At 35.9% G+C, this 18,035-nt stretch overlaps 1 protein-coding gene across 1 annotated transcript in view; it reads left to right on the plus strand.

Annotated features, from left to right (window-relative positions):
* LOC148030286 (protein HAPLESS 2-like) overlaps window positions 1–18,035 on the plus strand; it is a 179,886-nt gene that overhangs the window by 125,000 nt on the left and 36,851 nt on the right. Inside the window, exon 10 of the mRNA XM_087686571.1 lies at window positions 10,652–10,732. Coding sequence (XP_087542697.1) covers window positions 10,652–10,732 — 81 coding nt within the window. The remainder of the gene's footprint in view (window positions 1–10,651; window positions 10,733–18,035) is intronic.

Raw genomic sequence — 18,035 nt, forward strand, 5'->3', positions numbered from 1 at the left:
TACAGTTCGGGTTTTGAGACCAAACCCTAAGTAAATCAGTGATTCGGCCCTTCCTAGAGTTTCTTTCTAGCGTTTGTTTTTGGGGAAGCCTCTCGGCTATCTGAGACCATAACCGAGACCACCCTGCCATAGGACTAGATTTGTCGTAAATCCATCCACCCGCTTCCCTCTATGGAAGTTCTTAGTTATCTAATTACCTACCACATTATGTGAAACATATAAAAATAGCTTCATTAATTAAAAAGAATCATTTTATGCACAGTTGTTTATTTGCGTAATTTACTCATAGACATACAATTAGAATAAAACAAATTCATTGATTATGTTCCATAAGGTGTGTTCTCCAACCCATACAAGAGAAAATTTACAATTTCACGTGCTGCCTCATTCGACACATCTGCATGTCACCAAGATTAGATCCACCTATAGTTAGCATTTTTAGGTGTCCCAAGTAGAACTTGGGCTATACAGGGGACTAAGTAGTTTCTAGGTGCATAAAGGATTTACTACCAGGAGCCCCCCTGGCACCTTAACCACCTCCTACTTAATACGATCACTGTTGGGAGACCTCTCGCCAACCATCAGAGTCGGTCCATGCTTCCGCGGCAACAAAAACATCCCCTCTTGGTATGGGGATTCAACACCTATCCTTGGGGGAGGTAAAGGGCTCCTCAATTTATATCTATTCCAATACTTAATTCAATCAAGATCTAATCTAAAAAATCACAAACAAGATTGATGTCTTCAAGCAATTATGACTTCAATCAATCATGCAACTTTCAAGTGATGATTAATCTAGTAGCAATCGATACTTGAATTTCATATAATGAACTCTTCCCCTTGGAATTTAACTAAGGGTATCTAGATTTTGGGGTCTCTAACTTTCCAGTTTAATGTTTATTCTTGTAACCAAGTTTCTTGGTCTTAAGTCTATTTATTCAACTTAGAGATATTTCTGGTCTTAAAATCTTCTATCAAAGCTTCCAGATTAAACTATATCCTTGACTAATTTCTTTGGGGCTCATTCTTAATAAATCCATCTTGAAAAGTTCCTCATGATTTCTCTTGAGTTTTAGAATTTCGTAGTTTCCCTAACAGTTTCTAGCCTATAAGATGTTCTAATAATTTACCAAGTGAATACTCTAAGATTGTAGAAACTTATCTTATTTCTATTGAATTTAGATTGAAATTTTTGGAAAAAAAACATGTAGTATCGAAGATGGTAAAGGGTTTTTATCCGCGCCCCTGACTCTGTTTGTGACTTCTGTGCTCGCAACTCCAACTATTGCTTCCACGTTAGTAGGGTTATTCATGATTTCTGCTTTTGAATTCTTTTTCTTCAGGACCTTGAGAGAAATATGATTCATAGAAGAAGAAGAACACGGTAATAATACCGGTTGGCAAGGGTGTAAGACTCTCGATGATGATGATGATGATGATGATGATGGTTATTGCGGGATTCAATGATGTAGGCTAGGCGAATGGTTCTTCTTGCCTCATGGAGAGCAATACTTCTCTCTCTCTAGTAGATGGAATAGGGACGAGAGTAGAGGTATGACTTCTAACCAGATTGATAGAATAGGATAAAGTTCTTCAATGTCTTCTCTTCTTGGATTAAAGTAGAAGAGGATGAGAGACCTTCTGCGATCCCCTTTCTTAGGTTGAATGGAATGATATCTCTTCATCTCGCGGAATAGAGTCTCCTCCTTCTTGATGAGTGTCTCGCCCTCATCAAAATTGCTCTTTCCCCCTTCTTGGTCATCCCCAAGCCCTCAATTTATAGTGTTTTTTCCTATGATAATCGATGACAAAGAGAGAATACTTTCTTTTAGCGCTTTTGATGACATCAAAGAGGGAGCTCCATTTTTGTAGCGTGAAGATAAAAATTTACGAATCTATGGGCGAGTACCACATGGCGTGTCATCGGCAGCCGTCACTCCAAGGCTTACGACTAAGGCAGTAACTAAGGCGGTGACAAAGGCATAGACCTTGGCATACTTGGCCAACAGGCTACGAAGGCTTCATTGGGGCTATTGGCTGCACACGAGAAGCTCCCACTAGCTTGTAGGAAAATCTTCTCGAGGGGTCACCCATCTCAACAGTGTCGTCACCCAAGTGCACTTAACTACCAAGTGACTATCCACTAGGCTAGTTCTTTTTGTTGTTCTATACTACAAATATAGTTTTAATAAGCTTAGTCTTGGGAGGGTCTCCCAAGTCTTTCTTCCATGAACTAGCATATAATACCTCATTAATAATTATTATTGTCTTCATAATGAGAGTTAGTTTTATAATTAGAGCTAGTTTTTTTTAAGTGTGCAACATAAATCAATTTTCTTTGGAATGTATATGCACATTAAAATAAACTAAGTAATGGAAACATTACACTCTTCTACACCTCTCAAAGTGCAAGTATCAATAGCCATTGAAAAAGACACATTTGAAGAATTGGAGGATGAAGATGAAGAATATCAAGACATCTAAATGAGGTCTACAAGGCAGAGGAGACACTCTAAATCAAAGAGGCAAAAAGTCAAATTTTGAGCAATGTAATCTTGGTCTTCTTACCTCAGTTTTACGGTATCCAAATTTGAGTTGCAAAGCCCTTTGGCTATGTCATCATTAAAATAACATGAGATACTACCAACCTCAATTTTAAGTCCTAACCTCTTTGAACCTAAAATATTGAAGCTTTCCAGGAACCTTAGTCCAAGACATTAAATCATTTAGATATCTAACCCCGTGATACTAAAAGTCATTTCCAAGGAGAAACTCCATGTTCTTGACTACAACCTGATTTAGGTGCTCCACTAGTACCTATCCACCTAAAATTTTCCAATGTTCCTCATCACTCAAGCTAGGATAATCTACCACTGTGACACACATTTAACTTAATCCCACATGTGCAAGTTAGAACTTAAGTGTTCAAATAGCATTAAATTAAAATTTTATGTCCTCATGATATTTGGTCCCACACCTATGGTTATGGAGGCCTCTTTAAGGTAGTGACATTCTTTCAAATACTTTGGAAGCTTTAGTGGCAAATATACTCACCATGACACTTGTGTCTTGTAGACAATGAGAGCAAAGGAGCATGATACTTGATGCTAATTGACAATAGCTTTGAGTATCTTTGAATAACACTTAGCCATCCATAGTTAGACAAGATGACCACAATGATAAGATAACACTTATTCTACCCCTCTCAAGATGTATTTTCCACATGCTCAACATACATGGATACACACCTCACAATATTAAATGCGCCTATGATCCTATATGGACCTTGTGACACCAATAGTGGACATAGATCAAGAGATATAAGGGTTTTGTCCAAACGACTATATCTATCAGATCAAAGGAGAACAACATATATCATTACACAAGCTTCCATGAGATCAACATGCAATACCATCACCTCTTTTTAGAGAGCTTTAGACAATTACAATTGAAGATGTGTGCTTATTGAGCTTCCATATTATAGAGAGACCCTCTCCAAAGAGGACAACAATACATATGGACCCATCTAGATAGAGGATGCTTACTGAGTTTCTCATCATGGTGAGAACTAGAGTTCCTCCCTTGATGGCTACTATTTTACTCCTAGCTAGAGCATGTTTACCAACAATGTTAACTTGGAGTAAGCCAACATTATTTCAAATTAGATGTCCTTGTCCCCCTTGACGTCATGACCTAGTCATTCTTATGATCAATAGATTTGAGCCATTAGTGCCTTCTACAAGAAACATTGATTATAGCCTCCAATTTCTACACCAAAAAGGCTAAAAGAATATGATTCTTCATCAAGAAATCATTTATTTTCTCCAAAATTTTCATGCTAATAGATCTTTGTTTTACTTCATTGTTATATTTTTTTGGTGCATTGTAAATGCTTGCCTTGGAGCTTTAAAAGCTGCAGCATATGTGTTTTATCTTTAAAACCTTAGGAAACTTTCTTGGAATACATAAAGCTAAAGGCTCATACCTTAATATTTATGTATGGTCTAATATTTGAAATTAATAAAGATAAAAATTAGTTCAATTGGGGTTCTTGAAAAAAAGTGATTGAGGAGGTTGGAGCATAGTTGATTTTTGTTCTATAACTTCTCTCTTCCTTCTTTTCAAAAGTCTATTTGTCCATCCTTCTTCTTGCTCTATTCTTGTGCAACAACTATGGATCTTTTGTGTACGAACAAAGAGGAGGAGCTACCTAATCTTGTTTCTTGATCATCATGGGTGTCTTGAGCCTTTTTTGTGTATTTATTCATGGCAAGAAAGGTCTCTTTGTAAGTTTCATGGTGAGGAGCCAAGCTCAAAGCAAAACTTTGCTACATGGTTATCCTCAATTTGCACTTCTTTGTATGTTGGGTGAGAGGCAATCAATTTTTGTTCTATTTTGCCAAAACCAAGCTTACTATGGATTCTCAAGAAAGAGACATGAAGAGGAAGAAGAGAAGAGGTTAATGATGCTAGAAATTTTGTCTTCAACAAATTCTCCTCTTCCACAAGGGAAGCTACTCTAGGTAAAATGCCCATATATGTGCTTAGAAGAAGAAGACCAATATTATATCCGTCACATTTTCAATATGTTCCATTGACTAACTTCTTAGCAAGGTCTTTACCATTGGAGGTAAAGACTGAAAGAAGTGGGAGAAATAACATAAGGCAAAGAAGAAGAAGAAAAAAAGATGGTTGAGGAGTGAAGATGAGCATGACCAGTGGAGGAATAGAGGAGGATTAGTAGGGATGCTTGCACGCTTTTTGAAAAATTTTCCTTCTTTTTCTTTCTTGCTCGAGTCAATACCACTCTACTTCATTGTCTCCTCTTTTGTCTCTTCTTTTTCTTCTTTTGAAAAATTTTCATTCTTTTTCTTTCTTGCTCGAGTCAATACCACTCTACTTCATTGTCTCCTCTTTTGTCTCTTCCTTTTTCTCTAACAATATTCAACAACCCCCTTTGGCTAACTTGTTCATGTCCTTCATGCTCATCTCTTGCCTTGAGATTAGCATAGCTAGCAACTATTCAAGTTTTGATGTCACAACATGGATAGCCCATCTAAATAGGCATGCATCAAATAAGGAAGGTGAATTGCCATTAAGGTCTATTTGGACATTTTGGGTGGTGTTCATGTGTTTCTAAAGGTGTTGGTTGGGGATTGGGATATTATGGATCTCGTTGTCGGAGGGGCTTTAGTCGAAAGGTCGTATCCATCGGGGATCAGAGATGAGGGAAGTAGAGATAGGAGATGGAAGAGAAGAAAACGAATAGACAAGAGGTAAATACAATAAAACACAAAGCACAATGAATCAAATCAATATGTATTGATAGAACCTAGAATCTCTTGTCTAGCACTACTCAGAAGCAATCTCCAAGCATTAGATCTCCTAGAGCTCCCTCGTAGACCAAAAACGTGCATCAAAATAACTGCGTCTTCTTTGCTTCTCGAAACCCAAATCTGATGGCTCTGTTGGCTCCAAAAGAGGGGTAAAACCTCAGGACACCTGTTCAGGCATCTCCCAGATCACTCCTTCTCTCAGTTCAAAGTGCAGTTTGCTGCCTGTCAACTCCAATTGCGACGCGCATAATTTTTCCCATCTTTCTTTTTCATGAAAAATCCAAAAACTAGCTGAAAAAGTAACTTGCTTTCTGCATGCTACTCTATTCTAGAAATTTCCCTAGCTTTTTAGGATATTTACAATAAGTATCAAAAATAGGCTAAAATTGTTCAAAAATCTAGTATTTTTGAACCATCCATGCCATTGACACTAGCACTAATGACTTAGATGACATTTATTCTCTAGATCAATAAGAAAGTCAGATAATGATGCACTCTAGAGTTTTTCACATGTGTGCGTGTAGTGACACGACATCGTACTCCATGGTGCAGCCTCTACAAAGTTCTAGCTCATTGGCACCTTTTTACAACCTATTTGGCAAGGTGAATAAAAGAAGAATAAGGAGTAGAGGTAACAACAACCTGCAGCAAGCCCTCAAAGTCTACTAATGCCTCCTCACACGCCATAGCCTCCACAGTGGGCTACATGATGAGTAGAGACAGGATGCATGAGAAGATAAGGTTTCCATTTTAAAACCCTAAGGCTCAAAACCATTTGCCCTATTCTTTACTATGAGTTTACATGTAATGTATAATGTGAAAATAAAAAAACACTAAGCCTCGGCAAGAATCCAATGATTTCTTTTGTCTTATCTTTCTTAAGACATGGATAGTAGAACATCAAAGATAAATCTAAAGTAATACCTTGATAATCATCATTATCATCAAGACGAGAATGAAGACCACATGTTGTTGAGGTAGCACTGCTAAATGTGAGGGGAAAAAGGAGAGAATCATCACTAAGATAATAAGCATCATCCTCACTATAATTGCATTCTTGTTCACCTCTTGTCATATTATAGTGATCGTTATTCTCCATCTAATTTGTGCTTATCTCATCATCTCGATTCTAGAGAGACTGAGATATCCAAATTATGACCCATGGAAATGTTTAAATTTCTCATATTAAAATATTTTGACCACAACATTAAAGCCCAATTTTAAACTCTCTGTGTGTCATTATATTTGTTGGTTTTTTCTTCTTTTAAAAAATATGAAAGCATTAAAAACACTTCAAAATAGTTTTAAAATCTACTTTGAAATTTTTAAAGAAATAACATGTATATCTCTACAAATATATATGTATATTATTTATTTATTTATATTTTCTACGATATCACAATTTGTGTATTTTGTAAATATTGAAAATGCATTTATAAGTTTATAAATGTAAAAAGCTAGCTAATTTTATTCAAATGTATATTTTATATTAAAATAAAATTATAAAAATAATCAAAAATAAAAAACATATAAAAATATTTGAGATATTTTTCATTTTTATTTATTTTACTAGATTTTTTAGATATAAAAATTTTAAAGCTATATTGATATGAAAACCTTTAGACTAATTTTTTTAAATGAAAATATACATACTTTTTGGATTTGTGCCAAATATATCATATATGTAATAAAAACAAACAAAAATATATTTATATTTAAAAGTTTGCATATCATATATAGCAATAATATCTTTTTTTTTTTTAGTGGCTTGGTGATAGAAGATTTAGCCTAAGTATGAAATGTGAGTTTAAATAATTAATCTACTTGTAATAATTATAATTTTATTTTTTTAATGAAAAAATGAGTAGAGGATTCATATATAAATTTTCTATTTTAGGATGGCCTAATTGGGGTATCAAATAAACTTGTTTGTATATGCATGAGAAGTGATAAGGTATTTGAATTAATTTTTTTCTATAAATTAAAAAAAGTAAAAATTACTTTTTTATGAAAAATGTAAAATATGCTAACTTCTTAACCATTTAATAAGCAACTATGCACGATGTGATATGATACTTGATAGAGTGGGGTGTGGACTAAAAAGTGTTAAATTATGGGGTTTTATTTGAATGCTAGACTGTTTGTTTTGAATTATTTATTTTTAATCTAATAAAATGAACTCAATTTTATGTAAGAAGGAGAAAAACCCTAATGAGGGACTTCAACAGTGGCAAAGCTCGAACCAATTGATACTAAAACAAATCTTCAAAAACTAAACATAAAGATATCTTAGAATAAACTATCACCAAGCAATAGAGAAACAATCATAAGGAGCAACCCGGTGAGAAGAATCCATAGTATATCTAAGTTAGTTTTTCTAGAGATGTAGCTATGAGTGTTGTTTACACTAGATTGGGTGGAAATCAAGATTAAGTCCACTCTTGTACTAACCTTCTAAGCTCATCTCAAAACTTCTTTCATAGCCCAACAATAACTTACACACTACTTTCACACACTTCAACTAGCTAAAATCTCATTGGTTTAACCTATATTAAAATATCCAATATTTATTCCAACTAATTAATCATGGCTAGATCTCTAGCTAAAAACTAGAAAAACTAACCTAGGTATGCTATCAATTATCCCCACCTTTTAGGGGCCACTCCTCATAGATATTCTATTGTCACTCTACAATGATTTATTTTAGGATTTCTTTTATGTTTAGATTTTTGAGATTTATTTTAGTAAATCCAAACAATTGATTCAAGTCTTACCACCATTTCAGTTCCTTGTTAGAGTTTTTCTATATCTTTAATAAAATTAAGTCACTTTTTATGAGATTTAAAAAAATCATTCAAAGCTAACAATCTAGTGTCTAAGTGAAATCATAATTTAAGATTTTTAATGCATACCTCACTCCATTGAGTATCATATCATATCATGCATCATTCCTCATTAAATGGCTAAGAAATTGATATATTTTTAATTTTTAATAAAAATATATTTTTCAATCCTTTAATTGACAGAAAATAGGGTAAATCAAGTACCTTACCACCACTCTCACACATATAAATAAAGTCCCTTTTAAATTCCCAACCATGTTCCCTAAATTAGGAATTTATTTATGAGCCATCAACTCATTATTCTTATTTGAAATGTGACATTACAATTATTATTAGTTAAATAATTCTTTAAACTCGCATTTGGTGCTAATGCTAAACCTCATGCCATCAAACTATTTTTTAATGAATAAATATATTATCGCCAAATATGATATGTAATTTTTAAATGTGAATCTATAGAATATCATATCACATGAGGAGAGGGTGACGAGGTGAACATCGAAGGTATACTAGTCTCTATTATATCAAAAATTATTTTGATCTCCAAGTTATAAGAGGATCTATAGTGGCATCTCCATGCCCTTCATGGCTTTTGCACATAATGTGGATTGATGGTTAATCTTTGGGAAACCAAGATCTTAATTCTCCACACATGAACCCTAGTGAGCAAGAGATTAGTCTTCACTTTAGGAGCTAGACACATGGAGATTGTGGACTCATGTCTACTTAGGGGTCACATTTACTACATCTGCTAAGAGATTTTCCATGGCACAAGTAACTAGAGATCAACTAATATGAGGACAGATAGCATTGAACATGTTGGAGAGACAATGTCACCAAGCACATTGCAAGGAGCCTTGCACTCAAAGGTAGCTATTCGACACACTGGTCACACCAACTGTGATGTATGGTGTACTTGTTTGGACCCTTGCCCTAGCTACATTTTTACGGGCACAATTTGTGAGACCAAAGATCATCATGCTCTCATGAATTATCCATAGCCAACCATTAGTACCAGGTGAGATTATTAGAGGAAAGTTTATTGTACCCACCATGATGTTGGAGGCACTTTTTCAAACCATGAGCTTCATACACAGTGTTCAACATGCACTCAAATAGACTACCTAGGAAAGCCTTTGAGGCCTCTAGGCAGCTAGCTCAAGTAAGACATGAGACTTCATGGTATACATAGGTCGAGGAGCTATGGCTCATCAAGTACGAGATCGACATGGATCACCTTTTCCCCTTTCAGCATGACCCTAACTCCCCCTCTACACACCTCTTTCACACTTAAAGGAACTTGCTCATGTGATAGGACATTTTTCAAAACTAGTTGCACATAGGATATACATGGCTCTCACCCCCCGATAGCCCCTTCCTGTGAAGGTGCCATACTATACCAATACTACAAGTAGGTACTCTACAAAGAGGGATGACAATCACAACTCACTAATTTCCTATAGATAGTGACTATGCATACAATACCCACAGAAATGGGTGACAATCCAAAGAGTCAAGGAGATTAGAGTATCACACTAACTACAGGTGCATGGATTTGGAAAGAGGCTATATTAGAGAGAGATGAGGGAAATCTGCGCTAGCGACACAAGCAATACCTGATAGAGTTAAGGGATCAATCAAAATGCTACCCCCATATTATATTCATTAGGGATGTATGGCATACTCTATCTACAACCAATCTTGATCAACCAAAGATAGTTAATCAATTTATCATATTCATATTCAACCACACAACTAGACATGTACTACCTCATCCTCATGTTCTATCCCTAGATGTGCATTATCTCACCTTGCCACATCACCTTCGCCTCTTTGCACAGTATATCACTAATAACCTTTCAACATGTCACACCTTGATGTCTAGTGGCAATCATCATTGTGCATGGTTTTGTATAGTATAGCACTGGTTATCTTTTAGCATGTCATACCCCTTGATGTGTAGTGATAATCATTATTGCACATGGTTTTATCTCATGTGCCAATTTTGATCTTGGAACACATTATATATATTTCTTTGTTTCATTTTTCTTGTGTGTGTGTGTGTGCACGCGCGCGTGTGCGTGTGCGCATGCACGTGTGCGTGTGCATGTGCGTGTGCGTGCGTGTGCGTGTGCGTGTGCGTGTGCGTGTGCGTGTGCGTGTGCGTGTGCGTGTGCGTGTGTGTGTGTGTGTGCGTGCGCGCGTGTGCACGCGCATGTGTGTGCATGCATGCATGAGCATATGCCCACATGTGCATGAGTGTGTTGGGGGTGGGATATATAAAATAAACTTTGAATGGCTATTTCACTAATTGTTTACTTATATTTAACATCTCATCCCTTATAAGATTTGCATTTTGTATTTTTACCTTGGTGGTGATTATCACGAAAGTTTTTATTTTCATGGAGAAAATTTGTGCATCTTTTATATGTAAAGTAAATACTAACAAATTCTCATATTTGGATTATGCAGGAGGATTATGAAAGAGTGTTAAAGGGACTAAAACCTCGTTATGCAGTGACACAATATGGTGTAGAGTTTGATTTCAAGGATGTAATGTCTTCTCATATTTTTTCTTTTAATGTTTTCTTGTTTTTCCTTTTGATTAATTTTTTCTGTCTTTGAAAATTTTTGTTTTTGTTTAAGGAAGGGTCACTAGGATCTCCATGTGAGTGAATGATGCAATTATTGTCTTGTTGGCCATTTATCCTTGAAATGGTTAACAATGAAAACAAAATTTGAGGTTACGATTGATCTTTCTTTACCTCAAGTTGACAATTGGATAATTAGGACGAGTTTCTTCTATAGCTATTATCAAGAACCTTATTTAGTCACCCCTTATTGAGTACCTTCCCTCTTTGGGCTGCTATCATTTTCTTGTCTAGCTAATGCTTTTACACTAGCTAGATGTGCATTTTTAAGAACTCTATTTGGCCACAAGGAGATTGGAACCTAGGTAGGGTGAAGGTAGCGTGGAACATCATTATTCATCCTATCTAGAAGTGGGTCGTAGATCATGATTTTGAATTGTTAGAGTAAAGCTTTATCGATAAAGCTAGTTTAGAGGCCTTGTTTAAGTGATGAGCCAGTAAAGAAGCTATTGCTATGGAAGTTAGAGGGAATTAAACTTGTTCTTTAAAAAACATGGAAGTTAGAGGGAATTGAACTTGTTCTTTAAAAAACATGGAAAAGTAACATTCATGGAGACTTTAAATAGATTAACCTTAGAGATCTTTAGAGTGGTTTTGAAGTTAGATTTTCAGCTTCCATTCTTTGAGCTTAAAGATTAGTATCTTTTGGCCTTCATTTAGTCCCAATAACTTTAACAGTTACTTGAGACTAGAGTTTCACATATACCAAAGGGCCTATATTTCATAGAGAGGGTTTTCACAAAATTTGGTAGTACAGTAGGGGAGCAGCTTGCCTCTCTAGATGTACTAGATGGCATCAAGAGATAGAGGCTACAAGTCATCAAAGGAGCAAGGAACATGATAAAGCTAGTAGTAGAGTGCCTCCCAAGTGAAGGATGGATATAAATATGTTTCAAACTTGGTCTAGTCCCTTTCTTGATGGAGACATTTGTCTTGGGGTTGTTGCAACTATTAGAGATAGATTATTTTCTTAAATATTCATAATGGAGAGAAGGAAAAAGATCTTGAGAGAGGATCTCAACCAATCACGATTACACAACTTTCTCTTATGGATAAATATCTAGTACAGATATGGACCTAAGATATTTCATTATGGATAAATGGAGACAATGTGCTATTATATAATGTTTCTCTAGAGTTTCCAATGGAGCTAGCCTTGATCTATTTATTCCTCATAAATTGGGGAACATTACATGCATGTATGATTCTTTTTGAAAAAAAGTATATTTTGCTCAACTATTCACTCGATAAATGGAGAACATTGTATGCATGTATAACTTTAAAAAGAAAGCTTAAAATTTTCTCCTTCAATAACTTTACATTCATTGGATAAAATGAATTGCCCAAGTACATATTCCCTACTATGGTCTAAAACTAGTCATTTCATAGTTTGTTATTTTGACCAATAACTAATTAAATACTTCTTTCTTTTTTTTATGTCTAGTATAGTAAGATTGTCCTATATGTACACCTCCCTAGGGTGGAATGGCTCTATAACTTTATTATCATGTTAGGAGACATTTTATGTTAAAAATATTTGGTCCACCCCTCAAGTACCTACATAGGAAATAAGTAACTCTATTTTTGTGAGCCCCCCATGTACGATCAACATCACATAGATCGACTGCAATGAGATCATCAACCAAAACTAGTCCACCTTGAACATACCCCTTCTCTTAGTGAGAAATGTAAATACAAAACATCTATTAAAGCATCCAATGTCCAAAAACGCAAGACACAATGCTATTATCTTGGCCAATCAACAACAAAAAGTAGAAGCAAATATCATCCAATAAGATCTTGGTCAAGAAACCTTAAACATCTGATACCATGTTAGAAGAGCAAAACACACAACAAAATAATGAAAGATACAAAATTGATGAAAGAGATAATGCATGAAATCTAATCGGGAATAGGAATCCACTATGACAAAAGTACAATGGTTGACACACTCCACAAGCTTCCTCTCTCCACACCAAGAATCTGTAAGTATCTAAATGGATGGATAATGGGATGTGGCTACACTCCCTCTTTTTATAGACAAAAATAAAGGAATTGTCCCACCACAAAATAGGTTGGCTACTAATTACCAAATAAGGAGAAGAAGCTAATGTGCTTCTTCTCCTTCATATGGTTAAATCCATTGGACTAGCTAAGAAAGAGTCCAGTAACAATGCTCAAAATAAAGTTGTAATATGTGTTGCTATTGAAGAGATTTGTACAAAAGAAATTCACTCTTTAACAATAGATGATCACTATATCATGATAATAGTTCCACACAACACTAATTAATAATCAAGTTTGGGATTCCTTGCTATGTCCGATAGGAGATGCCATCATGGTGGCTATCCATAGAAAGAGGAGCTTACTTTTTGTTGTGATCATCATCAGTCACATGATATGAAGATTCACATTGATAGAATGGTGTTGAAATCACAATGTAGATGGTGTAGTTGTTAGTACGGCAAATCATAGTAACAACTTGTATCAATTTACAACTTACATTGTAGAAGCTTGAAAAACACAATCAATCTTTGGCATGAGAGGTCTAGTATTCAAATTTTAAAAGAAACACTTAAATCTAGATTGATTGTAGATGAGGTCTTAGAGGACTTTTTCTAAGACCAATACTAAAAGGAAGGCTAGCATAACTCGAGATGAGGTGTTTGTTGCACCAACATCAAGTAGAGGAAGGAGATCCTTTGTCAAGAAAAAATCCCTACTCATCATTCACAACCACTAGATGCATTTTAATCTAGCCCTAAGGTATTAAGAGGCATGAAGAACTTTCATATGACAAGAATATTGAGCATAAGAAGCCCTAAAGAAGGAAGTTGTTGCCCAATTATATAATTCATATCCTTGATAGTAGGGATCCACGAGTAGTTGAAGAAGCTCAATATGTGCCATACCAATCCAAGAGGATAGAGCAGCAAAGGAGCACTCAATAACATATCATCAAGTATAGGATTGCTAGAGAAATTGCAAGAGCCTAATAGCCTTGAAGAGACTATGGAGGATCCGAAGTTGATGGAAGCTATGTAGGTAAAATATGATTCTATCATGCATGATCACACTTGGGGTCTTATAGATAGTCTAAAGAAACCACAATGTAATAGGCACTAAGTGGGTCTACAAAGATAAGTATAAGGTCAATGGATCATTAGATAAGTATGAGTTATAACCTATGACAAAGAAATATATTTGTGCAAATAAAGGGTTTTGGTTACAAATATTATTTTGTGTCTATTAACTACTATCTGTACCATACCATTCTAACCCTTGATGCACAACATGAGTGGTTAGTAATGTAAATGAATGTCAAATCAACCTTCTCCAATGGATATCTCAAGCATGAAGTGTACTTGAAATAACCATCTAGTTTTGAAGCTCAAGGTGCTGAAGACAAAGTTTGTGGGCTTTAAAAGATAGTATATGGGATGAAACAAGCTCCATGTGCATGACATAACCGGGTTGATATGTATTTGATAATTGGTCTTAGAGGAAGACCTTAATGATGCTATTCTATATGTGTCTAACTAGAATGGTAGATATATGCTTGGAGAATGGCAGGTATATACTCATAAAAATGTGTGGATGATCTCATGAAGAAAAGACATCTCAAACAAAGGTGGCTTTGTGTATTAAGTTGGAGATGATAAATATCAAACTTATTCACTTTTGGAAAGAACCACACTAGATCTTCATCTCTCAAAGAAAGTTAATCTAGTAAGTTTCCTATAGCTTTTGCATGGTTGATTGTAAGTCAGTGGTTATTGATCTATCTGAAGTTGAACTTTGAAGCCTTTAAAAGAGGATGTATCTTCCATTTTTGATAGTTATCTCTCCATAATTGTCAAATGTCTTCTTTACTTGTGTAATACACACTCAAATATATGTGAAGCTATGTTTGCATGATCTATTTGTCTAAAACAGAGCTCTTGCTTACACAAAAATTGGGGTTCTCCTTAGTGGGGTTGTTGAGGTGTAAACATCAAGAAACGAATCTAAGTGTCGATACCCGGCACTCCCATGGAATGTTCTAGGGTTTGTTGCCTAGGGTTTCCCGAGTCCGCCTCGCAATGTAATGTTTGTGGCCGAACCCACTAGGATCGACTTGAAATTTGGGTTCCTAGTTGTCAAGGTCTCTTGAAAGCATTCTAGCATTGGGTTTTGGGTATCCTACTTTACGTAGAGATACCCAATCCGAAGCAGATCCATACCGCACTTGGTTCAAAGAGAATGGGAAATGAGAGGGATGCGCGCTCAACCTCTCTACCCGTAGGACATAGTCCCATTCCGGTCCCCTAAAATGGCATGAATCGGGTTCTAACTTAACAACACCTAAAGTTGAACAGTGATAAATCCTTGTGAGAAGCCTCCCAGTTCCCTGGGACCACCCTGCCGTGGGATGGACCCATCGGGGGTTCCATCCACGCGCTTCCCTTGATAGCTTTAGTTTTCTAATTAGGTCCTACCACATTTATGTGCGACATTTAAAATCAGCTTCATTAATTAAGCCTTTTAGGAAAAATGGTTCATTCGCATAATTTACAGCATAGACACAAAAACAAAACAAGCAGTCCTTTTGACAACCAAGTTCCTTAACTTATCTTCAAGTTAATCTTTGTCTCCTGCCCATACACGAGAATTATGTATCCCTTCTATCCAACATAAGTACCTGGTCCAAATCACATGGCACCAAAATTTCCATCCTTTATCTAGAATAGGATCTTCCAACGTCCTAGACATTGGGCTCACAGTAGTCTATAGCTCTGTTTCGAACTCAACAAGGGTTATCTAGATCTCCACTGACCCCAAGCGACCTAAGAGTGAGACACACTTTCCATGGTTGGCATTTTCACCACTCGACCTTTGGCCCGTGAATCAAGCAGTGCCCTCTCGGGGTAATACACGATGCAATCTTGGAGATGATCCACCTGTACAAATATCCTTCCTTAATTAATCCCATTAAGAATCAAGCACAATCAAGGCAATCAACCTAATATCATCTTCCAGGAAACACATTCCTTTATTCCCCATGGCTACTTGTCCTTACCGACCCTTGCCATGCTTTTACTATCAAACACAAGCACTTGAAATATTTATCCAAATCGCAATGCAACAATCAGTTGATTGTAAAAAAAAAAATTAGGGTGTTTTTCAATCAACAAACAAAACTAATTGTATTTTTCCCAACAATACAAGAATAGACGCAATAATAATTCCATCGCGTATTTGCTCTCCCCCTTAGAATCAAAGAGTGAATCTATGCAAAATTTCACTTAATACTTATATGCACAATTCCTAATGTTATTCTTTTTATGATTTTGCTATTCATAACCCTTGATCGATTGCTCTATCAACGAATAAGCCATATACAACTAAGTCCAATTAACTTTCCTTAATACATGCACTTTGCAAACTCCATCTTTCAAATATGTGAGAAGAAGCTTATCCCTTCCCATGACCTATTCTCGTACATCATAGCATGAGCCTAATGTATCTCATTTGAGAATCAAAGTAAGCATCTATCAATTCAAAAATACATTACTTACGACCGGTACCACAATTGGATTGACAGTGATGCCTTCGCCCGAAGCTTTGTTGCTAGTTGTAGGATTGCCATCTGCACGCGATATTCTTTGCTTGGAGGCAATTGTACGCAAGTAGACTCAAGAGATTAAGAAGGCTGAATAGATTTGAGATGGGAGAGTGTAGGAGAAGATGGCTAAGTCAAGGATCGAGATAGAGGGAATTGTGCAGTCTCTCAAGGTAACTCTTCTCTCTCTCTCTCTCTCTCTCTCTCTCTCTCTCTCTCTCTCTCTCTCTCTCTCTCTCTCTCTCTCTCTCTCTCTCTCTCTCTCTCTCTCTCTCTCTCTCTCTCTCTCAAGCTCTCCCTCACAATCTCTTGGAGGGGTATCCTTCCCTCTACCTCTCTCTGCAGTCTCTCGGGGTCTCCTTATGCTCTCTTGTGCCTCCCCATGCCTCACATTTATAATGAATTAGAGAGGAGGGGATAAGGCTGAGAAGAAGAGTTCTTGCTGGAGGGACTCTTGGAAAACTCAGTGATCTGATTCTTAACCCATAAATTTGATGGTTCCATTGGCTCCAAAAGGGGGGTAAAACTCAAGACACTTGGTTAGAAAGCTTTCATATCACTCCTTCTTTCTCACCCTATTCGAAGTACTGTCTACTACCTGTAGAATACGATCGCGGCACGTAAGATTTCACCAATCACTCTCTTTATCTTTTTTCTTTTTATAAAATCTCCAAAACTAACTAAAATATCACTTGTCTTTTCTTCTAAATGACATCCAATTCTATCCTTTTAGGATAATATCTGAAATATACTAGTTTTTTTTTCCAAAAATTTAATATTTTTGAACCATCCAAACTATACACATGAATACTAGTGATTAATATGGCTTATAAGTCTCGTTCACATTGTAACTTCCGTGAAGGGTGGCTATGATCCTTGTCAATCCGAGAAAAATATCAAATTTACGACTCTCGTTTTGTGTGTGTGTGTGTGTGTGTGTGTAATTAAATAAAAATTATTAGCTATTAACATTAGTTATTTTTTACCTTAGTTAGTCTTTAGTTAGTAATCTTACTAACTTATTAACTGGCTGACTAACTTTCGAACTAACCAACTAACTTTTATTGCATGGAAATATTACATAAGGAGAGTCCTGGTGCAATCAAGATCCACTATTTATTTATTTTGCAAGCTATCCTCCTATTTGCACATGAGAAACATGGCAATGTGGATCTTACACATAGTCAAAACTAATATTTGGAGGGGAGGCACCCCTCCATATGCATGTTTGGTGTATGTCTTATCTTAAGGAAAAGAAAGGACTATACAATCAAGAATAATATCTTATTTTTTACTTTTCTTGTCTCCTTTCATATATTCAATAAGCAACTCAATAGAATATAGAAAAGATTTCAATGTGCTAAAGCATAGCAATCGATCATGTCTTGTCGATTTTTTATATAGAAATTAAGAAATTTTATATTCATGTGCCCTTGGATCACAAAGTTAACATAGTGGATTTTGTTGAGATGTCAAGTTTAGCATGAGCTAACACTCATGCACTTGGGTGACTGTTTTTGCATTCATATCACTGACCTAATTGATACTTACATCAACATATCATTCCACTAATACTTTTATAGCTGAGTCCACCTACTTGAGT

This window comes from Lygodium microphyllum, chromosome 10, assembly GCF_053477565.2.
Source record: "Lygodium microphyllum isolate KBCC chromosome 10, Lygodium_microphyllum_v1.1.10, whole genome shotgun sequence".
In the NCBI taxonomy this organism is placed as follows: Eukaryota; Viridiplantae; Streptophyta; class Polypodiopsida; order Schizaeales; family Lygodiaceae; genus Lygodium; species Lygodium microphyllum.